Source organism: Mus caroli, unplaced genomic scaffold (assembly GCF_978045245.1).
Source record: "Mus caroli unplaced genomic scaffold, Mus_caroli_1 scaffold_2, whole genome shotgun sequence".
NCBI classification, from domain to species: domain Eukaryota; kingdom Metazoa; phylum Chordata; class Mammalia; order Rodentia; family Muridae; genus Mus; species Mus caroli.
Window position 1 is genome coordinate 49,656,572 of NW_028227257.1, and position 26,946 is coordinate 49,683,517.

Sequence of the window (26,946 nt, forward strand, 5' to 3'; positions counted from 1 at the left end):
CAATTTAACAATAACCTTCTGCATCCCCTTAGAGGACAAGCCACCCTTTGGGGCTTCTGCCTTCCATCTTCCTGCCAAATGTTAAGTCTGGCCTACCTGGAAGCCCAAGGTTCTGTGCAACAACAGCACTTTGTTGAGCCTGATCCATCTTCAAGTCTGAGATGTTGACCTAATGGGACATATCCTGATGTCATCAACGTTAGAAGTGGGCTCGTTCTGCTGACCACACTCTACCTCCAACAAAAAAATATGAGGCCTCCCATATTTCCTCGCCGGCCATTTCAGAATTGCCTCAAGTTCTTCTGCTCAATCCAGCCTTTCTCTTCCCCATCCTGCCTGGCTGCAGAAGGTCCATGTTCATTTCTTCCAAACCCTCCCTTCCTTTTTAAGCATCCCAGTAGTGCCCAACCTCTCCCTTAGGCATCCCCTGTGTCTCCAGGACCGGTAGTGATCATCACGCTTTGCCTGCCTCCAACCAAGATCTCTTGGCTTAGCCCTGGTATTTTCAGAACCTAGCCAAGATGCACATCAAAGAAGATAAAAGCAGTAGCACACCCACCTCAGTGGTACCCACAGAGGGAAGACCTGGTCGCTAAGGGCAGCCACCTAGAAGCTGTGTGTAGATGAATCTGCTGACGAGAAAGTCTCGGTCAATGGAGGCTCTGGAGTCCCTCTTATTACTGCTCAGTACCTACGCCCAAACCAACTTAGTGACCCAGGACGAAATGGTAGGCAGGAGAAAGAAAACTCTCATCAGTGTGTTCTACCATTTTCCTCCATGGCTTTCAGTCCCATCTACTGGCTATTTATCCCACTTCTCTTCTGCCAACCCTCTCACTATCCACCCACAGGCCTGCCTGCCAGCCAGGTTCCAGGATGAGGAGCAGCTATTAATTATTAAAGCAAACAAAAGCATTTCCTAGCAGGGAGGCTAGCCTGCAGCTACTTACAGGAAAGCCATCCCCAGCTGCCTTCCTCTTCTAAGGCCTTGTTCCTTGAGCAGTGACTGGCTGGTAGGATGGGTAGTCCTAGTGTCTCCCATGACTATTGCAGATCCCAGGTCCCTCTAGTCTCTCCAGCCTAGGAAGCAGACCAGAAGGAGAAAGGGGCTACCATCTCTGCTAAGCCCATAGCAGGAAAACATGTCTGAGGAGGGCGGGGAATGGCCTAGGGATAGGTCTCAGAGATAAATTCCCATTGATTCTGGGTAGGAGGAGTCACAGCAATGGCCAGGGGCCTTTGGGCAGACATCCCTGTTAAGGAGACCCTGGCAGGGAGCAGGGAGCCTCCCCTCCTCTTCCTATGGGATGGGTATTCATTTCCTCTGCTTTCCCTACATCCTATGCTCAGAATTTCCCTTCTCGTTAGCAGAAGCTCCCTCACTGATCTTAGCAAGCCTTCTGAGCCTTTTCCTCTTCATCTACTTTCTTCGAAACTTTGGCATTTTTGTAAAGTTGAAGTTTTAAAACTGGAGAGGGGTAGCTGAGGGGTAACTAACTATAGGGCAGTTGCTGGAACATATTGAAGTGAAGGGAGGTGCCTGACAGAGAAGCCTTTTGGAGCCATTTAGGTGGACTCCTTAAGCTTGTGGGCTACAGAAAGATTGATGAATGGACTGCCATTTGGCCCTGCAGGAAAGCCCCAGTTGTCAGAGCCAGGAAAACAGAGCCAGGCGGCAGACTGCAGAGCCTGACCTGTAGTTTAGGTAACATTAAGAACTGTTCTCCTGGGCAGGGAGGAAGTACAGAAACAGAGCAGGTGCTGAAGAGGAGTTGGGGTTACCCAAGGCTCGCTAAAGCTCTGCAGTGGGTGTGTGATGCTAGGGGCTCGAGGACTGGTTTAAGAGAAAGCAGCTCTGGCAGACTTGTTGCCTCTTCAACATTATCAGCTGTTGTCATACAGAAGCTGGGAAAGAAAGCTGGGCTCAGATTGTGACAAGCCTTGAATGCCAGCTGTCTGGGATGTGCCAGTGACAGCAGCCTATGGTAACCATCCTTAAAGTGGTGGTGAGTCAGAGTACAGGACCAGGAGTCTGAATTATCCTGCAAGCCAGGGAGGAATGCGGTCTAGGGCTCAGAGTGTAACTGTTAAAAGGCATCTGGAAACACTGGGATTGACAGTAGGCATCCATAAGCTTTGCAAACCAAGTGGCTGTGGGCTGAAGGTGAGGAAGGCGCAGATCACCCACACCCAGCCCCACTGCAGGAGCATCAGCCAGAGAGGGAAGGAAGATGAAGGGGAGGCTGGGAGATGGAGGTTTCTTGTTATGACTTCAGATGGGAAGACCTGAGCAGAGGACTGAGGGGGGAGATACACACAGGAGAAAGGACAAGCAATATGGAAAGAGACAAAAACAAGGAGTAGCCTCCCCTCTGGAAGTGGGAAGAGAATCACCCACGTGTTTGAAAACTCTCAATCTGTGTCCTAGAATGACAGTTTCCAGACTTGGGGACAAGCAAGCTCAGACCTGGAAAATGTTCTGTTCAAACCTCAGAAGGCATTGGGGTTCAGTTATGTGGTCTTGGGGACTCGGAATAGACCCCACTCAAGAACCTTTCTCTGTGTAGACAACACTGTCGGTGACTAGGATTGCTGAGGCTGAAAGTCTCATGCCTAGATTTCTTGCCCCTTCACCCACCTTCAGGATATCATCTCTGGCACCCCTGCTTCCCCCTCATCTAATCTGGCAGCCCTGGGCAGGTAGAGAGAAAAGTCTGAAAGAAACAGCAACTTCCAGTCTAATACACTCAGCTCTAACTTCACACGACCACCTCAGCGGGAAAGCCATAACCAACAGAAAAGGAGGCACACACAGTTTTAAGGCTAGCACAAGACAAACCTTAAGTGGGGGGGGGGCATGGGAAGGAAATAAATATACCAACACACAGAGAGCAAGGAAATATACCATGGTACACACGGAGAGCAAGGGAATATACCAACACACAGAGAACAGTAGTGTTAAAATATCTGTTATTGTGTTTGTATAATCTCTAGCTAGATCGCTTTAACTAGAGACTCTAACTTACTGGAATCGACTCATCTGGAATACCCTTTCCTGTCCAGGAGAGATCATTCAACAGAAAGCTCAGCACTCTCTCTTTGAAGACAGGTGTGCAAAAATACTGCACCCCTTCGTCCAGAAAACACTCTCTGTCTAGTACTGGGTGAGGTTAGGATGCACCACAAGTGATACCTGATCAAGTTTGGGTGTGTGAATGGGAGTGATGTGCCAGCCCTGGTCTGGTTCAACATCCTTCAGATACTGGACAGCAGCTATTTAAAACTTGAAGAGCCAGCGCCTACCCTGTCCTGGCTATCCGCAGGGACACCTACTTAGCGCTAGGCACCATGAGCTTCTGATCAGACGTGTAACCTCCAGTCTATGTTGTATAATGAGAGGGAGTGTTACAGAGACCAGGTTCCAGCTGCTGCCGTGACTGAGTTAACAAGCTTTCAAAGTCCCTATCCAAATTCTGGTGTCCATTCCTTACAGAAGTCTCCTGCCTAGACCCCTATGCCTCCCCCTGAAAAGTAACAAGAGCCGATCCTGCTAATTCCCAAGAGCTTCCAGTCTCCTTCAGGTTCTAACCAAAACCATTCAGACGGAGGAGTCCAGCCTCATTCTCAGCCCCAAACAGTTCAGCAAGACTAACTGCCCACTGGCTAAGCCTCTCGTCAGCCCCACCCACATCTCTGGTTCTGTAACCACAGAGTTTCTTGCCTTTCTTGTTGGGTAGCCGCGGAACTGGACAAGTGGAACGGTAGAGACTGCACAGGAAGAAGGGGTTGTACAGATGACTAGTAACTGTGGGCCATAGCTCCAGGTGTGCGGGAGGAGGCGACACCACCTCCGGAACCCTGGACCCTAGTGAGCAACCCGCCCCATATCCTCAGGAAGAAGTCAAACTCACACAGGGTGAACAGGAGACTTCGTCGGGACAGTCAAGAGTTAGGACCCCCTCCACCCCTCGCTCCAGTAGCTAGGTGTGCAGGACGAAGGCGACACTAAGCGGTCCAACCAGCGTGCTAGGTCGGGTGGAGCGCTTACCTCTGAGCCGCGGTGTTGGAGTCCAGGATGCCCGCGCTCTGCATCCAGGAGCGCACCGAGCCCAGGCTGGAGGGCAGCAGCGGCTCCTCTTTCAGATGGAGCCCACCGCGGGGCAGAGCGTCCTGTGCGGGGAACATAAGGACCCGCAGTTCGTGGGCGCCCCCAACTGCCAGGGATCCCGTCCCGCCGAGGCTGTGGGCGTCTCAGCTCAGCCCGACCCGACGGCACCAGGAACCTCCAGGAGCGCAGCGCTGCACGGAGTCCCGGCGCCTCAGTGCCGCTCGCCTCGCGGGTGCTTTCTCAGAGAAAACGGGTCCCCGGGCGCCGGCGCTGTCCCCTCCCCTCCCGGGGCGCGGGGCGGGGAGATGGAGGGATTCCCCCGCGGCCTGAGCGCCAGTGAACAGACTGAGAGCGGAGCCCGCACCGGCTCCGCACGGAGGCGCCCCAGAGGCGCGCTCTGGCGGCTGCCCAGCGCCGCGGTCGTCGGAGGGGGGGCGAGCGCCCCGCGAGGTGCCCGCCCTCCCCCCACCCGGGTCTCTCCCCCGCCCGCCCGCGGCGCCCGCGCGGGGCGCTGATTACCATCCGAGAGGGGGAGGCTGCGGCCGTGGAGGTCGGCGGCGGCGACGGTGGTGGCCGGGGCGGCAGCAACAGCAGCAGACGCGCGTCCCGCGGAAAAGCAGGGCCGGCGCCGGGCCAGCAGACGCAGCCGCCGCCAGGCCCCCGAGTGCCCCGGCGCCCCGGGCCTGCCGCTGCCCCGGGCGGCAGCACCTGCAGCAGGAGCAGCAGCAGACCGGCCGAGTCCCCCCGGGGCCCGGTCCCCGCGCCTCCCCGCCGCGGCCGCCGCCGCCCGCCGCTCCCCGGGGCCTGGCCGCGGGCCCTGGCCATCCCGCCGCCGCCGCCGCTCCCTGGGGAGCGGGAGCCGTAGGGAGGGAGCACGGGCAAGAGGAGGGCTGTCGCAAGCGGGTGGGCCCAGGGGACTCGGGGCCAGGGGAGGCGGGGGCGGGGCGCGAGGCCGGCCGAGGGGCGGCCAGGGACGTGACATCATCGGGGGAGGAGCGGCCGGGCTGGGGCCGCGGCGGCGGGGCGGACCCTGACGAGTCCGTAGCCGGGCTGGGGGCCACGGCCTCTGTGGAGGGGCGCCGGGAAGCTGGCCCAGGCCAGGGAAGATGGGGAAAGGACGGGCTGGGGGCTGCGCGGCGAGGAAGCCCGGCCTAAGCAGGGCAGCTCGTCCACACCACGCTGGAGAATCACTACGGCCTCCCCGTCGCCACCAGACGAAGCTCCAGCATCTTTGTGGTCCCATCTCCTTCTCCTAAGTATGCGCCGCCCTCTCCTCAGCCAACGCTTGATTCTAGGAGTCGCTGCACCCTTGGTGCCACTTGACCTCGGCTTAACCTCCGCGGCTTAGCGCTTAAGGGTCTCTCACCTTGTGGTGGAGATGCGGCCCCAGGCAAGCTGAGCTACCTGAGTCCTGCACCTCCCATTCTTGTTCCTGTCCCTGGATTACCTAAACTTAAGTTTACATTCCCACCTGAGCTTTTGAGAAATCTCCTGTCTTCTGAAAACAAGTAGAAGTTTCTGAAAGGCTCAGGTGAGCTGGGCTCTTAAACCTAAGTCCAGCTCACCTCCTTTTCTCCAGCCTTCTGAGTCCGTTCATCTTTTATATCTGCACAGAAATCATCTGGTCTTCGACCTTGGGGCTATCAGCAAACCTTGGTTTGAGTACAGCAGTTTCCTGCAGAACAGCAAAAGGTTGGGTGGCCTTGTTCATGCTGCTCTTTGCACTCTGAGATCTTCACCTTCCTGGGGGTGAGAAGGGGGATGCTCCACATCAGCCCTTAATATCCTGCCTAGCACTGATCCACAGAAAGGACCCCAGCGACACCAGAGTTCCTCTGCCTCTTCTCCTGACCTCCTGGGTCTCTACTCTCCCTCTTTTTTGCCCAGTTTCTCAACACCTGTCACCTGTGGAGGAGGAAGAAGGGGCACTGCCAGTCTCACACAGACTTCTCACGGTCTCGGCCTTTACTCACAGAATAATCAAAAGCAGGTTTCTCAAAAGGAATTATTTTCCAACTGGCCTCTACATCCCTTTAGCTGACTCTAAACCTTGCCCCTCATAGTATGGCTCCTGGATCAGTAGCATTGACATTGATAGCTTGTGACAAATTCAGAATCGAAGGCCCTCCCAGACCTGTCACGTCAGAGCCAGCATCAGAGAGCTGGAGTGCTGGGATCACGCATGCCAGCTACTACGCCTGGCTAAGACTTCCCATTCTTAAAAGTCCTTCCCCTTCTCCCTACCTCCTACAACCTCTGCCCCTCCTGTTTCTGCAGCAGTTCACAGGAGTAGCCACTAAGGCTGCTTTGCCAGGCTCAGCTGGCTGCTCCTGGAGACTTACGATTTGACTCCTCCCTGTTGTCGAACTGTTGCTTCTGCTTTGACTCCGTGGTCCTTTTGGGGCTTCTGGCCCTCCACAGACAAGAAGTGTGATCTCTATCTCCTCCCACCCTATGAGGATGCTGGGCTGCTATGTATACCCCGCCCCCTCATTGTTATTCAGGAATCCATGTGTTCCCCACAGTCTGTGAGGCTGTGTTTGAGAAGACCACATCCTAGCTTGAGCTTCTGTCTTCTGTCTGTGCTGCCCATAAACCGGGGAAATTTGAGCTGGGCTGGATCACGGGGCAGGACAGGAGCAGGAAGAGCCCCCAGCACAAGTGACTGGGCTGGTAGGCCACAGTGGTACAACTTAGTTCTCACATATCCACCCTTCACAAGCCAGTGCACCCTCTGTGTGTGTCCATATCAGCGCCTCCGGCAGCCCACAGGCTTTGGAGTGGGATGGGGCAGGTAATCTCTGATACCCTTGTCTCCCACCTACAGCTACCACGGTCAGGTTTCCCATGCCCTTCTCTCTGCCCCAGTACCCACAGAAAATCTGATAATAACACACTTCAACACTAGATTCCACCCCTGCTTAAAGGAGATACATACCCTGTTCTCCTGGCAGCTTCCTCTTCTGTCTCCTGGGTGTCCACCCAAACACTCTCCATCCTCCTGCAGGTTTTAAAGTGTTGCTTGATTTAGAACCTGTATAACCTTCGTAGGAAGAGTTCAGTGGCTTCTCACATTTAGGGACTGTTTAGGGACATTCTAGGCTTTTGCTGGCTGATCCAGTATCTCTCACCAGACAATCTCCTTTCCCTTGCTTGCCTGACAACTCTCCATTGACTGAACTCCCATACTCTGGGCTGGGTTTGTTTTGTTTTGTTTGTTTTGTTTTATTCTGCTGTCCCCTTCAGGAGGAATGCTTGAACTTAGGCATTGCTTTTCTTTCCAGGGCACAGTGGACTGAGCCCCTGTGCCTTTTTTGGTGGTGCATTGTGGCTCTAAATAGATTTGAGGGACAAGTGCTCAGAAATAACCCGGGGAAAGGAAGAATAGGCTGGCCTGGGAAGGCAGCATTGGGAGACAGTGGGCATTATCCTGATCTGCATAGTTTCTACTCTACCCTAGCTAACCCCATGGGATAGAAAGGGACCAGCCAGGATGATATTTGAGACTTAGCAGGCCTTGCAGCCTCAGTGAAGGGCTTCTGGGTTAGAGCTGCTGAGCCAAGAAGCAAAGGTTCTGGGAGACTCGGGGTATCTCCTGGACAAATGAACCATTGAGATCAGAGTTGAATCTCTTCAGATCCAGCCACACGTCTATTTCTTGGAATAATGTTTTATTTTACATCATTCATCTTGTTCTGCAGAAAGATTTACCCCTTTCTACATACTAGGATTGCTTTACAGGCAAGACTTTAAGGGTTGTGGAAGCATGGCAACAGACAGGGGAGGCTTGGTCTGAGCCTATAGAAAATGCCTCTCCCTACTCTGGCCCAGGAACGGTCTCACTTTTGGAACAGTTAGGCCAGAAGCTCTTACCTCACCTTTTTGCTTCATGGAAATTCATGCTCATGCTCAGAAAGATTCTTGTCATGTGCCCAGTGCTAGAGCATAAGCGGATAAACAGAGCCCAGCACTGTCCCTCCACCCCCACGCTCACAGTGACAGTCGCATGAACATCAATGTGATCCCAGAGGATGTGGACTGTCAGAGAAGCAGGAGGAGGAGTGAGACCAGCACAGGAGGGCCCAGGCCTGAGAGGAGAGACAGACAGACCTATCATCCAGAAGGATGAGCCAGTGGAACTGGAAGACTGGCTACACCTCAAAGGTGGGAGCACCCTACACCTGGGGTGTCATGATGGTGCCTCCCTCACCATGCTGATGAGCTGAGGGTTGTTTTTTTTTCTTCTTCTTCTTCTGGTAAGTCTGGTCTTGAGATTGTACTGTTTAAACAGAAGAGCGATTTTCCCCATGCCCCAGCCCAGTGAAAACAGTGAGAAGCAGACACAGTCATTTTAGGCTACTAGTGGACAGTCTGTGTATTGTACTAGAGTGCCCCCTGGAGTCCCCAGAGTGTTAGGTTGCTGTTTGGATTCACTTCCTAAGTCACCTGATGATTAGAAAATTATGGCTCCTCGCATCCTCCCAGGAAGTGCAGAGAAGGGCAGTCTCAGAAAGTCACCCGGAGGTTATGTTTCAGCTCTCTGTCTTCCTTGCCATTGATTGCTGAAATCTCCTAGTTGCTTCAAGAAAAAATAAACAGCAAACACATCATAGTGACGGGTCTTGCCTGGTGATCTTTCCTATCCTGGCCTGGCCTGGTGTCTAGGCTGAATCATTTAGTCCTACATAATAAGACAATGGGAGTCACGACGTTGGAGCCTTTGATGAAAAAGCTAAGATTCCATTTCCAATCTTTGGCCTGAAACAAAGCAAGCTCTACACCTGCCTTATTCTAGGCTGTTTATATCCCTGCCAATCGCTAGGAATCTTAAAGTCAGACAGCCTCATCCTCACTGGGAAATAGGAAGCGACTACTTTCCCTCATGATGTAAGGAATGTTCAGTCTGTGCTGTTGTGCAGCGCCATGCTGTCCTTTTGACTCATCTCCTTCCTGGAGAGGCCAGAGGCTGTAGCCTTCTAAGCTAACATGAGAATGGCAGCTAGTGCTGTTTCTGGATGGCTGCTTCTTAGCTACCTAAAGGCAATCTCAAAAAACTCTTGAGGTTGAAAAGCTCCACATGGCTGCTGGTTTTAGTTTTGGTTTTTCAGAGACCATGACTGTTATTTCGGTGGATCAGGAGGTCAGACTCTTGTTTGCGATATCAGTGTGTATGCACTAGCGGTTTTGTCCCAGAAGGAAAATAGAAGTAAATCCATGAATTATTCTGTTTGTATTCTGATTATAAACTGGTTGCTTACTTGCTGTGATCAGGCTTAAATGGCTCAGTAGCAAATATAACATGTATACGCATTTACATTTTAGGACGTACGCAGTGCTACTTACAAATCAGCCAACTTCAGATGGAAGTATCATACATTTCCTTATCTTTGTTCGTTTTGGATGTTTTTGACATAGGCTTTCTCACTATGTAGCTTTGTCTGTCTTAGAACTCACTATGTGGATCAGGCTGGCCTCTAACTCATAGAAATCTTCCCGCCTCTGCCTCTGGAGTGCTGAGATCAAAGGTGTGCACTACCACACCTGACTATTTCCTTACCTTTGTGGAGAAAGGTGTGTGTGGGGCTGGTGAGATAGCTCAGCGGTTAAGAGTGTCAACTGCTCCTCCAAATGTCCTGAGTTCAAATCCCAGCAACCACATGGTGGCTCACAACCATGTGTAATGAAATCTGATGCCCTCTTCTGGAGTGTTTGAAGACAGCTTCAGTGTACTTACATATAATAAATAAATAAATAAATAATTTTTTTAAAAAAGAAAGGTGTGTGTGTGTGTGTGTGTGCGCATGTGCACATGCACTTTTGTATATCACTCTGGAAAGCTATCACTTTAGAAGTGGGGGGCAGGCATTCTACAGTTTAGGGTTGAGCAAGAAAGGCTGTTTTTCTTGTTTGGGTGAAATAGAGAGAAGATGTAGCCGAGACTGATTCTTCATGAGGCTTTTCATAGGCTCTCTCCAATCTCTTTGAGAATTCATTGTGATATATCCATATATATATGTAAATATATATGTATATAGAGAGAGACTGAAACATGTATATAATATACATATTACATATAATAGACATAATTGTAAGTTCAAATTCTTTAGTTCTTTTAAGGGCATTTCTATTGCCCGCGCTTTTGTTCCCCCTGGTAAGAACACGCTCAGGGCAACCGGAATCTTCTGCGGCACAAGCTTTATTGCTTACCCCTTCAGGAGCCAGTGGAGAAGAGAGCGCCAGAGAGAGAGAGAGAGATAGAGAGATCCCTCGAATGGCGGAAACCCGTCCCTTTTATGGAGGACTGTCCTCCGCCTCAGACGTGTCGCTCCCTGATTGGCTGCAGCCCATCGGCCGGAGTTGTCGTCACGGGGAAGGCAGAGCACATGGGGTGGGAAACTACCCCGGCGCATGCACAGATGGTTTGATTACACGGGTGCCAGTGCCATCAGCGCTATCTTGTAATGGCGAATGTGAGGGCGGCTCCTTACACATTTCCTCCAATTTATAAACTTCAGCTCACCCCCAAACTAAATCTCCTGATGGTACCTAGAGTTAAATAAGAACAGTGTATGTCCGAGACAATGAAAACATAAGTTACTATGCATGGTGGCTTATGTAGATCTTTGTGAGTTCAAATCCAGCCTGGTCTACATAATGAGTTACGGGATAGCCAGAGCTATATAGAGAGATCCTGTCTCAAAAGTAAAACAAAGCAAACCAAGCAACAGCAGCACTGAAGTGAAGGGGTCCTTGCTGTCAAACAGGCAGGTGGGCAGTGGGGAGAGATGAGGATAAAAACCCACAGTAGACTGACCTCTTCAACCTGGATCAGACTTCCGGGGAGTCTAGGGCCAGGCAGTTCATTGTCAGCATATTTAGCTATAATTTGGGGAAAGGTTTCTAGGCAACAATCAATCCAATCAGTCCAGTTCCAGGTTCACGAGAAAGCTTAAGGCGGTGACCACATAGAGACTCTTTTACAAAGTACATGTGACCATGTCAGTGGCTTCTACTGCTAAAAGGCCTACAATCTACTGTGGTCTCTGACCGATGGCTTAGGGGTCAGCAGGCTATAGAGCACTTGTGACATCTCCCCTAAGGGTGGGTGATGGTCCAGGGAGGGAAGAGATTGGGATGATTATTCTGAGGAATGTGGGTGAGGTCTGCTCTATAGCAAAAGGTGCATGAGGTAGGTCCCCCTCCACAGATAGCAAAAAGGTCACCAGGTTGTTAGCAACCTGCACTCTCAGCTTTCTGAATGGAATGCAGGGATTTGATTTTATCTCCTCCACTGAGGAGACGCCCTGCAAGATTAACATTCCTGGTTCTCTTAGTGCTTCTCTGAGAGTACAGGGACCTCTGTGGCCCTTACAATTAAGGCAGGGTCAGTGGAGAGTGAGCTATGCCCCTTTCTGTCTGTAGCTTTTGGATTTTTGTCTTTTCTTCATTTCCCCGCTGCTTTTCTGCACCCATGGTGCATAGAGAAGTGCCGGGTTAAGTAGATGTGTGTGGAGTTCAGGTTTGTGTAGGGTGCAGAGGTCAGGAGCTCATGCTCGGCTGGATGTGTGACGTCACATAGGTTATCCCCCAGAGCTGAGCCCACTGAGCTCATGCAGCTACTGCCTGTCACCTAGTCCCACTTCATCTTGCTGGCCATCCCATCCCTAGAAAGGGAACAAGAGCCCTTGGACCTGGACTGCAGAAGCCAAGATTTTGGAAAGTGTCACAGAGTGGACCTGTGGTCTGGAGATCTGATGTGAATAGGGAGCTGCTTTAATTATGCCCAGCTTCAGTTACCTCATGGACACCTTGGATACTGGAGGGCCTGTCATGTTACGGTAAGTTTTCAATGCTGCTTCTCAAAAATTATATCCAGTTTGCAGCATTTACTGACTTGTGTGATGTCTGAGTTCCTACCTACCCTGATTGCTTTAAATGATCAATGTGGTATACTGAATGGGATGGAAGGCCGGGCCTGGTGGCGCACGCCTTTAATACCAGCAGAGGCAGGCAGATTTCTGAGTTCGAGGCCAGCCTGGTCTACAAAGTGAGTTCCAGGGCAGCCAGGGCTACACAGAGAAACCCTGTCTCAAAAAACCAAACCAAACCAAACCAACCAACCAAACAAACAAAACTGAATGGGATGGAAAGAGATGGATACCACAAAAAGTTTCCAGAGCCTGTGTGATCTGATTGCAGCATACTCTTGTGTGAGGGTTAATGACTGATGCTCTTCCTTAAGCAGAGTGTGGGATAGTGAGGCCCCAGGTTCTGTGCTAAGCTAGCTATATGTAGGCAATTCTTTTTTTTTTTTTTCTCTTCTGCTGACATGTGGGTGGTAAGTGTATTGTAGGGTATCTACCAGAAAAGACTACTTGGACATGGGTTTAAGCCAATGGAAAGTCTTTATTAGCAGGTTAGTGACTATACTGTGTGTTTGGGATTCCAGTGTAGCTCTGAGCTTTTCTCAGGGTGAGCTTTTTTTTTTTTTTTTTTTTTTTTTTTAGATTTATTTATTTATTATATGTAAGTACACTGTAGCTGTCTTCAGACACTCCAGAAGAGGGCGCCAGATCTCGTTACAGATGGTTGTGAGCCACCATGTGGTTGCTGGGATTTGAACTCTGGACCTTCGGAAGAGCAGTCGGGTGCTCTTACCCACTGAGCCATCTCACCAGCCCCCTCAGGGTGAGCTTTTAAGCGCTCGCTCTCTCTCTCTCTCTCTCTCTCTCTCTCTCTCTCTCTCTCTCTCTCTCTCTCTCTCCACACACACACACACACACACAGACAGACACAGACAGACACAGACACACATACTAGGTGGTGGACATACTTCAGCTAACAAGAACAGTTAGCTAGAAGTGAAACTACAGGAGCCAATAAGCAAGGTTAGTACATTTAGAGACTTTCCCAGAACTATGGCGTTTGATGGATTAGGACTTTGTTTTCCTTTGGCAAGTGGTGCTGTCTACATGCTGAGTTTTATGGCCTGAATGGCGTTTCCACCATGGAGTCAGTTGTGCTGAAGTCTGTCTGGGAACCTACTACCAGTCCATGATCAACTTGAAACTTATTTCAATCACAATATTTAAGCTTAAAATATTTTTGCTTTAAATTATAACCCCAAAATGTGGTGGTGGGGCTGTGGTAACGATGCTTGCTTCTGAGACCAACTAGCTGAGTTCAGTCCCTGGGACCCATACAGTAGGAGACAGATTCATGCATGTTGTCCTCACTTCCACACAGGGATATAACCCGGGCAAACCTCAAGCTTGGTATATAGCCAAGAATGACCTTTCAATTCTTGAGCGTCCTGCAAGTCTTTTACAGGAATGTGAAATTACACTACCATGCTGGTTTGTGTTGTTGAGGATCAAACCCATGGCTTCCTGACTGCTAGACAAGCCTTACAACACTGAGATATGCCCTAGCCTGTTTTATGTATGGTTCTCCTGCAGAATACTTACTGGGAACATGTGAGGCCCTGGGTTCTGTCCCCAGCACCATAAAACAAACAAACAAAAAAAGCAAGTAAGAGTGTCATGTTGAGGTGGAAAGACCTTTTTGAATTTGAAAAGATCTAGGTTCCAGGTAAGTCCCAGGATTAAAAACCAAAAGCCTCAATGTTTCCATCTGTAAAATTATAACATATGCTTTACTTCCACTTAGAGCCATACCACATTAGAGGTTTGCCTGGGATACAGAAGTCTTTAGCTTATAAAGTAGGTTAAACCACAATTTTTATCTTTGCTTTTTACATTTGTTTAGTGTGTCTGTGTCTGTGCATATGCATACACATGCATTTAAAAGTTCAATAGACATCAGCTACTATTTCATTTATTTTTAGAATGCCTTTTCTCCTGCCCCTCAGAAAGATGAGTGATTGGATTCCCTATATGATCTTGGCCACTGCATCTCTATTATTGGTTGCCATGGTCTTTCCTCTCCTCATCTCTCTTCACATTCTGATCCCTTTTCCTTCTAGGACAGGTCTTGCCACAGGAACCCTCAGATCTCCACATTTGCTGTAGCTTAGAGTTAACATTGATCGACTCAGTCCAGACTGCCTGGACCAATGGTTTCCTTTGCATGAGGTACCCATGCTCCTCCATTGCTTGCTAACAGTATACACTCAGAACCACCGTCCGGTAAGCGTATAGGAGATTCCTAATATCTCCAAAACCTCTCTCATGTCTAATGCAAGACAACACATGCCTCTAGTGGGCACTTCCAAATCTGACTTCCTTTTGAAGGTTATGTGAATATGTAATATAGTACTGGTGGTCGTCTAGGGGAGTGCCAAGTTTGTTCCTTGAAATGGACAGAGAACTGAGTGTTCAAGAAAGACAGATGACCAAGCCATAGAGAAAGCAAAAGTAGAAGTTTTATCTGTTTGAATTGTGAGAGGCCCTAAAGCTGGGAGTCCACTATATTGATGCTGGTTTGTGTATTTTAAAAAATATTTATTTTATGTGTATGCCCTTGAGTGTATGTATGTGCATCATATGCATATAAGGGTCAGAAAAAGTATTGGATCCTCAGGAACTGGAATTACAGATGGTTGTGAGCTGTCATGTGGATGCTGGGAACAAAAGCTGGGTCCTCTGCTAGAGCAGTAAATGCTCGTCTCTTCCAAGCAACCTCTCTACCCACCCCCACGTATCTGCTTGTGTACTTTATAGGGCCCCAGTCTTCTCCCTTCTCCCTGATGGCCCTGCTCAGATACCTAATGTGCCTTGAATGAAAATGGCCAGTTTGAACTGGAGAGAGAGAGAGAGAGAGAGAGAGAGAGAGAGAGAGAGAGAGAGAGAGCCCAGCTGCTTCCTGATCTTGCTGCCGTCCCTTCCCCTCTGTGGTGACTGGGGTCTCCTGGAGCCATGAGCTAAAGTAAATCTGTTCTTTCGAAAGCTGCTTTTGTCTGTGTTTTGTCCCAACAATGATGAAAGTATTTGATACATGTCCATTAGCCAGGCATGGGGCACACACCTTTAATCCTAGCACTTAGAAAGCAAAGAGGCAGGTGGATCTCTCTGAGTTCCAGGTCAGCCTGGTCTTCATAGGAAGTTATAGGACAACCAGGGATATAAAGAGAGATCCTGTCTCAACAAAACATACGTGCCTGTTCTGATACACTTTCAGTGTAGCACTCAATAAATTATATGAGATACTCAACATTCTATTATAAAATAGACACTGGGTTTAGCGATCTAATGGAGTTTTGAGAGGGGATGATATAGAGGACCCCCCCCCAGGATCCCCGGGGACATTACTAAGCAGCTAAATCAATGTCAGTAACTATTTATTTCCAGAAGTAGTGGGAGAGAAACTATCAGCTATCATGATGAATGAGTTTTCTTTTTACTGCAAGAGAACAAATTCATGAGTGAAACACACACACAGATCAATAATCAAACTATCGAAAACACACCATTTCACCTGTAATACATACATAGCTAGAGGTGCCCTGCAGGATAGTTATAATCTTCATCATATGTACAAAGGAGAATGTACAGGGATATACACAGCAATGTTGCTGAGAAGAACCCAAATCAGACTTCATTCTAGGTATCTGCCTATTTAAGAAAGGATTAAGTAATTTAGTAAATTTACATTATAGCATACTATACAGTGGGGCAAAAGAATTAGCTTTTATTTTTCAGCTTTTTTTTTTTTTTCAGGACGTGGTGGTGCACACCTTTAATTCCAGTACTTGGGAGGTGGAGGCAGGTGTGGGTCTATGAGTTTGAGGCCAGCCTGATTTACAGAGCTACCTCATCAACTCTAAGTTAGTTTTCTTATCATAACCAGTTTTCTTTGTGATCTGAATTATTTTACCTATTTAAAAGAATTCTAAGTGACTAACAGTGAGTACTAGTAAAGAGAATAACGCATAACAGAAACATTCAAACATTCACAGATTCCCAAGACTTCTAAACTTATTGTTAAACTCATATCCTTGTTCAATACTTGGCCATATATATTCTTGGATGTTGTTTTGAATTTTCAAGAGAATTTAAATCTGACGAGTGAAAACAAAGCAAACAGACAAACTGGTTGTGTGTCCTGTGACCCTACATTACCAAACAGAAGGACAGAACGCAAGTGAATCCGTACACACCGCCGACTGGTACGGGAGAAAGAACCTCCAAGCTCGCCAGGGCTGACAGGAAGTCCAGCTCCCAGGACCGCGCTCGCTTCCGGCGTCACTTCCCCCGCGACTTCCTCGGCTGAACATGGCAGCGCTGAGCAATGTCCGCTGGCTGACCCGAGTGAGTCCAGGGACGACCTGGGCGGAGGGTGGGCGGGAGAACAGAGGGTTTGTCCGCGGTTTCCAAAAGAAGGCAAGGTCATCGCGGTGTAAGGGCCGCGGTGTCCCCGATCTGACCTTGTGTCTGTCGCAGGCGGTGCTCGCCGCTCGGAACTCCGGGGCATGGAGAGGTCTCGGAACATCTACGGCTCACGCCGCTTCGCAGAGCCAGGTACGCTCGAGTCCGGCTTCGTTCTCGTCCATCCTTGTCGCCTCCTTGCCGCTCCCCTGGGTTTCCCCTCCCCACCTCTTTCCCTCTGACTCCCACTTCTGCCCCTGCTCCATCTCTGCTGGCCCCATTCACAGGCACAAGATGTGAGGGTGGAGGGTGCCTTTCCTGTGACCATGCTGCCTGGAGACGGCGTGGGGCCAGAGCTCATGCATGCTGTCAAGGAAGTGTTCAAGGTGAATAGCCAGGGGCGGGGGATGGGTGGCAGATCTGGCTACTGGGATGGATGGGTTGTTGGAAAGTTCAGACCTGACCCTGTGCTTGGACTTAATCCCCGAAGGCTGCTGCTGTCCCTGTGGAGTTTAAGGAGCATCACCTGAGCGAGGTGCAGAATATGGCTTCTGAGGAGAAGCTGGAGCAGGTGCTGAGTTCCATGAAGGAGAACAAAGTTGCCATCATTGGTTTGTATGGCACTCTGTCATTTAAGAGCAGTGTTCATAAAGCCCCTCTCTCTGCAGTGTGTATACATCTGTTTTCCAGACTGGCCTCTACTGACATTTAGGAATTTGTTTCTTCTCAGTGGCAAACCAGGAGTTAGTGATGTCAGGAAGGGGTTGGGACCTGCTGAGGCTGTGTCACCGGGGTCAGACCCTGTTAGTTGTGTCTGCATGCCCATTTTTTTTTGTTGTTTGTTTGTTGTTGTTAGTTTTTCCAGGTAGGGTTTCTCTGTGTGGCCCTGGCTGTTCTGGAACTCTCTGTAGACCAGGCTGGACTCAAACTCACAGGAGATCTGCCTGCCTCTGCCTCTCAAGGGCTGAGATTAAAGGCATGGGCACCCTAACCCAGTGTGCACCGATCATTCTAACCACTCCATTTCTTCTCTTGTGCTGTTTTATTCCCCATATTGGATTTTTAAATTTTTATTTATTTATTTATTTATTTTGCTTCTAGGGTTCCCCCTATAGGCCCATTTTCTTGGACAGCCTCACTTGCAGGGCCAGCTTTTGCAGAGGAAAGTCAGTTCTTTATAACCTGGCCCCCGGTGTTCCTGTTTTCCTTTCTACAACTTGTTCTGTGCTTTGCTCACAATCGGCTGTCCTAATTGTCATGTATACGTCACTATGTCAGGATCTCCACGCACTTGTGGCATTCATTAGTTTCCAATGATTGCCATTGGATGCTACTGAAAATAACATATATAATTCAGTTCCTGAAGCTACAGTCCCTCTAAGTTCCTTGGGGCAAGTTTGATCCTCACCAGCAAAATATCTAATTTCCTTTTCTTGTTTCTTCTTTGTGCACAACTACTATCAAATGGCAGTCAACCAACAACCCCTCTCTGCTTCTTGGTACCCTAGCATTTCTATACCCTCTTGAAAAGCTCCCACAATTCTAAATGTTACATAATCACAAAGACTACCTGATCCTGGCAAAACCACACCCGGCATGAGGCAAATCGTAGTCAGCTGCTGTGGAGAGTCTGAAGCAGGCCCGTATCCCACACCTGGGAATAAAACAAAAACATAATCTTATAACATTTCAGTGTTTTTTATAAGGAAACCAAAATTCTCACTATAAAATCCTCATTTATAGTTTCTTCCTGCCCCCCCCCCCCCAATAAAGTCATGTTTATGGTTTCTTGGTATAAGCTCATAGGCCTATCATTTGGGACCTATCACTGGTCAACCCACTGAAGGTACTTAACCAGGGACTAAATAACTACAGTAAGTACCAGCTTTTCTGTAACATTTCCTATTATGACCAGAGGGGTTCCTCTTCTGTGCTTGCTTACTGTCATCCCTACAGAACTTATGTTGTCTTTCCCAATGTATTTCTTGCTCGTTGAGGGCAGGAGTTGTGTGGTTTTGATTGATATCCCTATTGCCTTACATACATAGTCAATTTTCAGTAAGTAGTAGCTGAGATAATGCAGTCAGTAGACACCCTTGCTTTTCAGCTTGGCATTAAACCCAGGTTCTTTAATAAAAAAAAAAAAAATAGCTCTTACGTCATTTAGGAATTTCAACATAGTGTCTAAAACTAAAGCATTATGCTCAGTTCATCTAATTTTCACTACATTATTCTCCTTTGCCTCTTGCCACTAGCAATAAAAGGGTTGAGGGGTTTGGGAGTGGGAGATGGGAGCCTCGGTTGTATGAAGTCAGTGGGGAGACTGGACACTAGTCTAACATTACTTCTCCTCTACGTTGTTGTCCCAGGAAAGATCTATACCCCAATGGAGTATAAGGGTGAACTAGCCTCCTATGATATGCAGCTGAGGTAGGTAGATGGGTAGGTGTGGGTCTGAGGAGTGCTGGGCACTGGGCACAAAGCAGATGATGGCTGTCTACTCTCAGGCGTAAGTTGGATTTGTTTGCCAACGTAGTCCACGTGAAGTCACTTCCTGGATACAAGACTCGGCACAACAATCTAGACCTGGTTATCATTCGAGAACAGACAGAAGGAGAGTATAGTTCTCTGGAACACGAGGTAAGGCTTAGAAACTACGGAGGACAAGGAGAGGCAAGTGGGAGGTGGGCTTCCTTGCTTCTTCCCTAGTGTCACAAGCTACTTCCCTCTCATCCAGAGCGCCAAGGGTGTCATTGAGTGCCTGAAGATTGTCACTCGCACCAAGTCTCAGAGGATTGCAAAGTTTGCGTTCGACTATGCCACCAAGAAAGGGCGGAGCAAGGTCACAGCCGTCCATAAAGCCAACATCATGTGAGGAAGGCCAATTTTTTTGTGTTTTTTTGTGGGATGGGTTCCATCCCTTGAACCCTGTTGATTGCTTTTTGTCTCTCTGGCCTGTGAACAGGAAACTTGGGGATGGCTTGTTCTTGCAGTGCTGTGAGGAAGTTGCTGAACTGTACCCTAAAATCAAGTTTGAAACCATGATCATAGACAACTGCTGCATGCAGGTAAGGCCCTTTGTGAGTTTCCAGAGAACAGGGAGTGGAAGCCAGTCCCTTCATCAACCTCTCTCTCTGTGTGTGTGGAACTCCTTTCTCCCTTCTCACTCCTAGCTGGTGCAGAACCCTTACCAGTTTGATGTGCTTGTGATGCCCAATCTCTATGGCAACATTATTGACAATCTGGCTGCTGGCCTTGTTGGGGGAGCTGGCGTGGTTCCTGGGGAGAGCTACAGTGCAGAGTATGCAGTTTTTGAGACGGTGAGCAAGATTATTTTTCCTCTGGGGATGGTGGTGCATGCTTTTAATTCAGTACTTGGGAGGTAGAGGCAGAGGCAGAGGTGGATCTCTGAGTTCAAAACCAACCTGGTCTACATAGATTGAGGATAGCCAGAGCTCCATAGTGAGACTCTGTCTCAAGAAAACAAAACAAAACAAAATTCTGTTAGTCATTTGTACCTACCCTCTCCTGACCTCAGGTAGTTCTGCTGTATTCCATCCCAGTGCCCCACTTGGAAATGACTATGGCTGCCTCCTCTCCTGCCCTACACGTCTTTTCAGTCCCCTTAGCCTGCCCTCCTTCTGTGCCATAATACATTTTGTACACCTGTACCTCTGCACATGCCTGTCTCCTTCCAGTGATTCTGGCTTGCTCTTTCCCACAGGGTGCTCGGCACCCATTTGCCCAGGCAGTGGGCAGGAATATAGCCAACCCCACAGCCATGCTGCTGTCAGCCACCAACATGCTGCGGCATCTCAAGTAGGTTACGGGAAGCTCAAGCTGGGTCGTGGGTGGAGGGTGGGTGTTGGAACGGGAAGCACAAGTGGGAAGGAGAAGGGAAGGGTGGGAGTGTTTTGGTTGGATTCTCAGCTTCTCCTGTCTATTGCCAGTCTTGAGTATCACTCCAGCATGATTGCAGATGCAGTGAAGAAAGTGATCAAAGCTGGCAAGGTGAGTTTCAAAAGGCTTCAGGGGCTCAGCACTGCTGTTCCTGGGACCTGAGGGACCTGAGGGACCTCTCTCCTCCAGGCCCCAACAATACCTTTGTGACCTTGGGGCTGTTCTTCACTTCCCCTCTTGGCTGTTTCATCCTCTTGTCTTCTTCACCTTAGTTCCATCTGCTGTTACTTTTCCCGCACCATCCTTTGCCCTTCTTGGGCCATCTGATTACAGACCTTGCAGCTTTGTCTGGGGTGGAGATCACAGGCAGGGTTAGCTGCCTGCTTTCCCTCCCAGCTGGTCTTATTTCTTGCAAGGTAACCTCATCTCATCCTTTGTGATATGCTCTTCTCTCTCCCCATCCTGCTGCCTGCTCGGCCTCCTGTACTGCCTTGTCTGCTCTAGTGAGCAGGTCCTTGACCCCCACATCTGCTCACTTCCTTCCATTCTTTCTCCACTGCACTGTATCTTTCTTGGTCTCCATCTCATCATGCTGTCCCATCTCCTTCATGGGCTCTCTCTTCTTCCCCACGGCTTTTGCTGTTGGTGGCTGTAGGTGCGGACTCGAGACATGGGAGGCTACAGCACCACAACTGACTTCATCAAGTCTGTCATCGGCCACCTGCACCCCCATGGGGGCTAGAGCCCTTACTCCCTCCAATTTCAAAAGGACCATGCTTCGTATACATCCCTTCAGTACAATGGACCAGAAGAGAACATCTAGACAGTAGACTATGATAGCTTGAGGCTAGGTTGTCCTGGGGGCTGGTGTTAAGGGTGTCTCACAGGGTGGGTTGTTGTGACAAGGCCCAGACCCTAAGATGATAACTTTTCCCCACAGGTTCGAACCTCAGATATGGGTGGTTATGCCACATGTCATGACTTCACTGAAGCTGTCATTGCTGCCCTGTCATAAATGCCCATGAAAAAAAAATTCAATAAACAAAATACACACATACTATCTGGTTTTGTGTTTTTATTGGGGTTTTATCATGGGCAGGAGCTGCCACCACAAGGTATGCCCCTCCCATCAAGCAGGTCCGTTCTAATCCTCCTGTGCTTTCTGGGACTTTTTCTTTTTCTTTGTGCTGCTCTTTGTGAAGTTAGCAGCAACTTCAGGCTCCTCAGAAAATTTCCTTTTCTTCTTAGGGGTGGTGGGGCTTGCTGCCTCTTCTGGTTCACTGGCCACTTCCTCCTTAGGTGAGGATTTCTTTCTCTTAGGAGCACTGCTAGTGGCCATCTCTTCAAGGTCACTGGCCAACTCCTCCTTGGGAGCTTTCTTTTTCTTGGTTTTAGGTAGAGAGACAGGTGGGTCTTCCATTCCATTTTCCTGTAGAGTCTCCTGGGGTTTTAACTTCTTCTTCTTCTTAGATTTTTCATGTACCTCCTGAAGGGGGAATCAGACACGGGACATTGCTTACAATTGTTAGCAGCCACAGCTCCCATTAGAATCCAGGCAGAAGAGCAAACCTAGTACTTCCGGTGACTTAATGATCTATCTACTCTCACATTTTATAATTTCCCTGGCCCTCTTAAACCCTAGAGAAAACCCCCTGTATGCTGCTCACGATGGATATCATGCAGAGCTCCCAGGGGACACTGAAATGAAAATCACTAATAGCTCAAGATTTAAAAAAAAAAAGCCTAAGGGACAATTCTAAACTGTCACATTGGTGACCTCCCTGCCCCCACCCCCCATCATGAGACACTATCACCTCCAGACACAGAACAGGGAGAGCAGGAATTCACACTACCCCCGTTGAGGACTCCTGGGAGGCAGCCGAGGACAGAGCACACTTGCCCATGGAATGGGCCATGTGCTACAACCAGCATTCTGGGCTCTTGTCAAGTTCTCTCAGCACCTATCTCCTCCCTATAGAATCAAGAGGTAGTTTTAGGTGTTTTGGTCCAAAGAGCCCAAGCTCCAGACCATGGTTTGATGTCCTGTGTTCTACACGGTTGAGAAGCTTACAACCTGGGATCCACACAGGACTGACCTCACACTCCTCTGGGGTACTGCTGTTTTCTGATGAGGCCAGGGCCAGTGCAGCCAGTCGCTTCTTTTCCTTCTTCAAGCGCTTCTTCTCCTGTTTTTCCAGCTTTCTGGTGATTTCAGCAGCCGCTTCCTCTGCCTGGCAAAAAAGCAAGGCGCTGAAAACCCAGAAGACCCCTGACTTGCCACAACACTCCTAGTCTTGCTGGATCAGGCTCATTAAATCAGTTATATTGCCTCCATTTCTGAAGGTCAGGCCAAGTTCGTTCATCCTTTCCAACAGTCTTTCTGGCACTCAGCTACCACAACCAAGCACACTGACCTGAACCACGGCTTCCTTCATGACATCCAGGTTCTTCCGTGGGATCTCTCCAGTCTCATAGAAAGACAGCCGTTCCTCAACTTGTTCTCGGAGTTTTTCCCCAAATACACTTGTGGGGACCTCTAGATGTGTGTGCGTGTGTAAACAAAGTCAATTACAACCCTTGAAATGACAAACTACTCCTACTCCCCAACTGCTCTCCCCTCAGCTTCACTCAGACCCAAGGTGTCAACACTCACTAGGTGAACTCTGTTGACGAAAAATATTACCATCATTGTAGAAGCTGCCAAGGTAGGTTGCTTCCCCCCCACTGTAACCCCTTCACTCAAATGCCAACTTCCCCATCCATACCAGAGAAGCAATCAATTCTCGAGGCAATACTGCATTTGTTTGCTAGGTATCGGGAGATACGGCCTTTGTTCTTTGCAGCTGCTCGGCCAATGAAGGTGGAATGAAAAATGAGTCCATATTTTGGTGTGTTACCCCTTGTCTTCAGGGCTCTGTGAGAATATTCAGTCAATAGTTTAGTCAGAAGACTTGACCCAAATAGCCAAGTTCCCCTCTTCTAACAATTTCCCACCAGGCTTGGCTGAACTTTCTACCTCACCATGTGCCAACCTAGCTCCCAGAGGCAGAGAGGGAAGGCATCCAATTTGCTGACCTGGAAACTCGGTCCCCTTTTGCTGGGCCCTGGGAATCACTCAGACACCAGGACTGGCCATCACCCCCATAGCAGAGGCCTGTATAGGTCAGGTCGCCCTGGTCAGCCATCATTGTAATCCCCAAACAAAACAGTGGACACCAGAAGCAGCACCTGACATGAGCAGGCGCCCTCACTGGTACCTGAACAGGGCCTTTTCAGCCCCAAGGATCTGTACTGTGGACGCTGGATACTTGGCCAGGTTGGTGAGGCTGCCAGCATGAGCAATGAGGCGTGCACCTACCTGGAGAAAGATCCGAGGAGGAGGTCAGTTAAGTAAGTGGGAACCTGACCTCCCAGGCTCATCCCCTCCTCTTCTCTTCCCCACCATGCATCAACTAGGGACAACATGCTAGCCACAAGGATAGCGGTACAGAATGTTGAATTTCACTCCCCCACTTTTGTGTTCCCCATGACGCACCGCTTCCCCAATTAAGGCTGACAGGCTGGGGGCTACTTGGCTCATCTTGGAGCGAAGGTAAGTGTGTAGGCTCTGGCGATACTCTGACAAAGACACCACACGACTGGAGAAGCTCTCGATGTTTATCAAGTCGATAGCAGATATGTCCATGCCTAGGAAACACCTAGTGTGAACAGGGGGACCACTCAAGGAGTCTCGTACCTTATACAGGCTGCCGCGCTCCGCACTGACCCATGGAGGACCGAGAAGCATCCAAGATGGCCTTAGCCTTGGCCCCATCCATCGTAATTTCTTCCAGTTTCTCTAACTTCTCTTCATTCAGCTCCCTGCGGTTCCCAATAAACTGAGCCAGGCGACAGTATGTGGCGTTGTCATTGACAATCTTCACCAGCTCTGGAAAGTGGTACCCATACCACTCCCTGCAGAGGAACAGTCATTCTCTGATCCAGCTATCAAACCTCAACTCAGGTCCCAAGCTCTCTCAGACCCGTGTCTCCCCATTCACAATACAGACCAGGCACAGTGGCCTAGGCTGAGGTGTATATAGGGTAGGGTTATTCTGCCTCCTCTTTCTATACAGTCAGTGTAGGAACACAGCCTGTGGTAAGCACAAGGAGGCCTTGCTTTGGTCCATGATTTTACCCACATGAATCATCGGCCATGCTTGACTTCTATACCTTACCTGACTCGCATCGAGAAGGTATTGATATCTTTATCCAGTTGGTCCAGGAGGCTTATGGACTGAATGATCATGTTGTCCACTCGGTTCACATTAAATTTAACTTTGGCACGAGAGTAGCTGTGTCCCAGCCCTAGCTGGGCCTTACAAGCAGAAAGATCTGTCAGGCCCTTCACCAGATTATGGAAATGCAGACGAACTCCTAAAAAGAAGACGGGACTGTAAGCACAGATCCTCCAGTACCCAAGTAACCACTCACAGCAGTTAACCATCACCAGGCCTAGAGGCCCTCTGCTGGCTACTGTGGGCACTGCATCCACGGGGTGGACAGAATAAACGAAATAGGACTCTTACCTCGGAGGATCTCAGCTATCACACCACCAGTCTGGCAGTTGTACCCCAACTCTTCCTGTATTGCAGCGCCAATCTTGGGGTCTCCAACTCCCAGAAGTACTTTCTTCTTTTTAGATGGCAGGTATGTCTCCAGGAGCAGGCGGAGGTCCTCGTGAACAACACCTTTGGGACAAAGAAAACAGCTCTAAATGACACACTGCAGATTGGAGACTGCCTCCAATCGGATTACAGTTAACACCCATCCCTGCAGGCATTGCTCAGACACATGGAGTCGTCAGTGATCTCTCAGGGGATTGACAGATATATAAGTCATCATTGCAAAGCCTGGCTCTACCACAGGTCCAGGAGCACAATTGTGAAGCATTTAAGTGGCTTAAAAAAAAAAAAAAAGATTTATGTACACTGTAGCTATCTTCAGACACCCCAGAAGAAGGCATCAGATCTCATTAGGGATGGTTGTGAGCCACCATGTGGTCACTGGGATTTGAACTCAGGACCTCTGTGAGAGCAGTCAGCGATCTTAACCGCTGAGCCATCTCTTCAGCCCCTGCATTTAAATGTTTTTAAATGCCATCCTGTAGGTCTCAAATAATCCCTAGACTGTATCAAGCTTAGAAGAATATCATCTAAGAACATCAACCATCCAGAATTCCACGTCCCGGAAGGACTCACCTTCAGACACAGCATTGGCATTTTCCAAGGCAACCTGGGATGAAGAGAAGGGACAAAAGGCCACCAGACGAACGACATTGTGGAATTTGCCAAGGTTAAGCACACATTCCTCCACCTGTGGAGAGAAGGATGAATGGGCTTTCTTTGAATTTGGCTTCTACAGCGCAGTAAAGCAGGAGCACCAGCTGTTGTAGCAATTGGTGCCTGGGCCCCGAATCTTAATTCTCAAGAAATGGAAATATGAGATGTTTATCTCCGACCGCTTCCAATTATATAGATTCGCGTTAAAGAGTCCCCTCATTCTAGAGCTCCCCCCGCCCCGCCCGGTGCGGTCGGCCACGTGGGAACACGCGGTGCATGCTGGGGTTTGGCGGCCTTAGGGGCTGCATTGCAGCACCGCGAGCCCACCAAGCCCACCCACCTGCGGCAGCAGCAGGCTGATCTCCTCCACTTCCTTCAGCGCCAACAGCGCGTAGCCGACCGCATGCTCGAACAGCACGTGCAGCAGAACCTGAAAAGAACCAGCGCGCGGCCATCAGTCAAACTTCCCAGTCCGCCGGGCCGCTGCTAGAGCAGGCCCTGGCCCAAACCCCGAGCACGAACCCGAATGCAAACCCAGACGCAAGCTGAGGCCTTCACCACGCAAATACCCCCACCAGCACTCCTCACCATGGCGCCTGCTCCGTGCCCAGCTCGCAATGCGGCTAGCGCACTCTGGCGCGCGGAACCAGACTGCGGAGACCACGCCTTCTCCGGTTTGACCAATCAGAGGCTTCGGACGAAACCATTGTCGAGTCTTCGGAGGGGGTTCGCGGGTGTGGTATCGTCCGTCGGGCGGGTTGGACTACCGCGGGCGCGAGCGGGCCCGCCAAGCCCAGCCTCTGCGGCTGCGCGAGCCGGTACTGCGTCTGGAGTGAATGGCGCCGCTCCTTGCCGGCAGGCCTCAGAGTGGCCTGGAGACCACCCTTCTTCGTTCCTCGTGCTTTTGTCACCCGTGTGCTGGGCGGCAGAACTCGGTGAGGGGACGTGAGGCTTCCTGATAAGCCTCGCAGGTTTCCAGCTGCCCAGATATTCCGGGTCCTCCTGGGACCCGGCCTCAGACCCTGCAGAAATGGCGTCTTCTTGCTGCCTGCCTCTTCCTTTTACATTTTGTCGTTAACAAAATTGTTGGTGCGGGCTGAGGCATAGATAAGAGCGGTTTACCTCTACCTAGTTCTGTTCCTTTCCCTGATTCATAGAACCCAGCGCTGCTCGGCACCACGTGGTTGCTCATGGCCGCGTAGGCCCAGAATTCTTCCAAGGAGCTGCGTTCCTGTTTTTTTCAGTGCCAGTTTTAGGCACACCAAGGTGGCTAATTTAAAATCACTTTTGC

At 49.6% G+C, this 26,946-nt stretch overlaps 3 protein-coding genes and 5 non-coding genes across 12 annotated transcripts in view; 1 reads left to right on the top strand and 7 right to left on the bottom strand.

Annotated features, from left to right (window-relative positions):
- The window catches only part of Ebf4 (EBF transcription factor 4), a 75,045-nt gene extending 70,056 nt beyond the window's left edge, over positions 1–4,989 (bottom strand). Inside the window, exons 1-2 of one of the 3 annotated variants that reach the window (XM_029474013.2) lie at positions 4,628–4,985; positions 4,049–4,170 (exon numbers count right to left, since the gene is read on the bottom strand). In XM_029474013.2, coding sequence (XP_029329873.2) covers positions 4,049–4,170; positions 4,628–4,933 — 428 coding nt within the window. In that variant the 5' untranslated portion in view covers positions 4,934–4,985. Of the gene's footprint in view, positions 1–4,048; positions 4,171–4,627 lie in introns of all 3 variants that reach the window. The other 2 variants (XM_021150307.3, XM_085834186.1) reach the window with 2 other exon arrangements.
- An 11,300-nt stretch (positions 4,990–16,289) lies between these two features.
- Positions 16,290–21,391, top strand: Idh3b (isocitrate dehydrogenase (NAD(+)) 3 non-catalytic subunit beta). 3 transcript variants are annotated; one of them, XR_003835957.2, is made up of 13 exons: positions 16,290–16,377; positions 16,510–16,587; positions 16,722–16,820; positions 16,925–17,045; positions 18,804–18,864; positions 18,942–19,074; positions 19,172–19,305; positions 19,400–19,502; positions 19,608–19,754; positions 20,159–20,253; positions 20,385–20,445; positions 20,990–21,185; positions 21,275–21,391. XR_003835957.2 is itself a non-coding variant. In XM_021183370.2 (12 exons), the coding sequence occupies exons 1-12, from the start codon at positions 16,342–16,344 to the stop codon at positions 21,074–21,076; spliced, it is 1,155 nt and encodes a 384-aa protein (XP_021039029.1). In that variant the 5' UTR covers positions 16,290–16,341; the 3' UTR covers positions 21,077–21,391. The 3 variants fall into 3 exon arrangements, 2 of the variants coding, with proteins under 2 accessions (XP_021039029.1, XP_029330032.1); XM_021183370.2 differs by having other exon boundaries at positions 20,990–21,391; XM_029474172.2 differs by lacking the exon at positions 20,990–21,185.
- Positions 21,392–21,400: 9 nt separating this feature from the next.
- Positions 21,401–26,315, bottom strand: Nop56 (NOP56 ribonucleoprotein). Its single transcript, XM_021183358.2, has 12 exons — positions 26,244–26,315; positions 25,996–26,085; positions 25,575–25,689; positions 24,903–25,064; positions 24,552–24,750; positions 24,101–24,288; positions 23,870–24,021; positions 23,592–23,692; positions 23,100–23,248; positions 22,749–22,870; positions 22,431–22,565; positions 21,401–21,820 (listed from the first exon to the last, which is right to left on the bottom strand). The coding sequence occupies exons 1-12, from the start codon at positions 26,244–26,246 to the stop codon at positions 21,479–21,481; spliced, it is 1,758 nt and encodes a 585-aa protein (XP_021039017.1). The 5' UTR covers positions 26,247–26,315; the 3' UTR covers positions 21,401–21,478.
- LOC115030458 (small nucleolar RNA SNORD57) lies at positions 22,634–22,705 on the bottom strand. Its single transcript, XR_003836054.1, has one exon. It is a non-coding gene; the product is annotated as a small nucleolar RNA SNORD57 (small nucleolar RNA).
- LOC115030459 (small nucleolar RNA SNORD56) lies at positions 22,959–23,028 on the bottom strand. Its single transcript, XR_003836055.1, has one exon. It is a non-coding gene; the product is annotated as a small nucleolar RNA SNORD56 (small nucleolar RNA).
- LOC115030538 (small nucleolar RNA SNORD86) lies at positions 23,444–23,529 on the bottom strand. The gene has a single exon (XR_003836121.1). It is a non-coding gene; the product is annotated as a small nucleolar RNA SNORD86 (small nucleolar RNA).
- LOC115030475 (small nucleolar RNA SNORA51) lies at positions 24,357–24,489 on the bottom strand. Its single transcript, XR_003836071.1, has one exon. It is a non-coding gene; the product is annotated as a small nucleolar RNA SNORA51 (small nucleolar RNA).
- On the bottom strand, positions 25,156–25,223 carry LOC115030542 (small nucleolar RNA SNORD110). Its single transcript, XR_003836124.1, has one exon. It is a non-coding gene; the product is annotated as a small nucleolar RNA SNORD110 (small nucleolar RNA).
- Positions 26,316–26,946: the final 631 nt, after the last annotated feature.

Bases quoted from the DNA above. Each gene is read 5' to 3' on its own strand.
- Nop56 (XM_021183358.2), bottom strand. The intron at 24,289-24,551 runs GTAAGGTATAGA...GTTCCTCTGCAG, and splicing joins ACCTTCTCGATGCGAGTCAG to GGAGTGGTATGGGTACCACT. The intron at 21,821-22,430 runs GTCAGTCCTGTG...TTCCCCCTTCAG, and splicing joins GTACCCCAGAGGAGTGTGAG to GAGGTACATGAAAAATCTAA.
- Idh3b (XM_021183370.2), top strand. From the start codon at position 16,342: ATGGCAGCGCTGAGCAATGTCCGCTGGCTGACCCGA. The intron at 18,865-18,941 runs GTAGGTAGATGG...GTCTACTCTCAG, and splicing joins TCCTATGATATGCAGCTGAG to GCGTAAGTTGGATTTGTTTG. The intron at 19,755-20,158 runs GTGAGCAAGATT...TCTTTCCCACAG, and splicing joins AGTATGCAGTTTTTGAGACG to GGTGCTCGGCACCCATTTGC.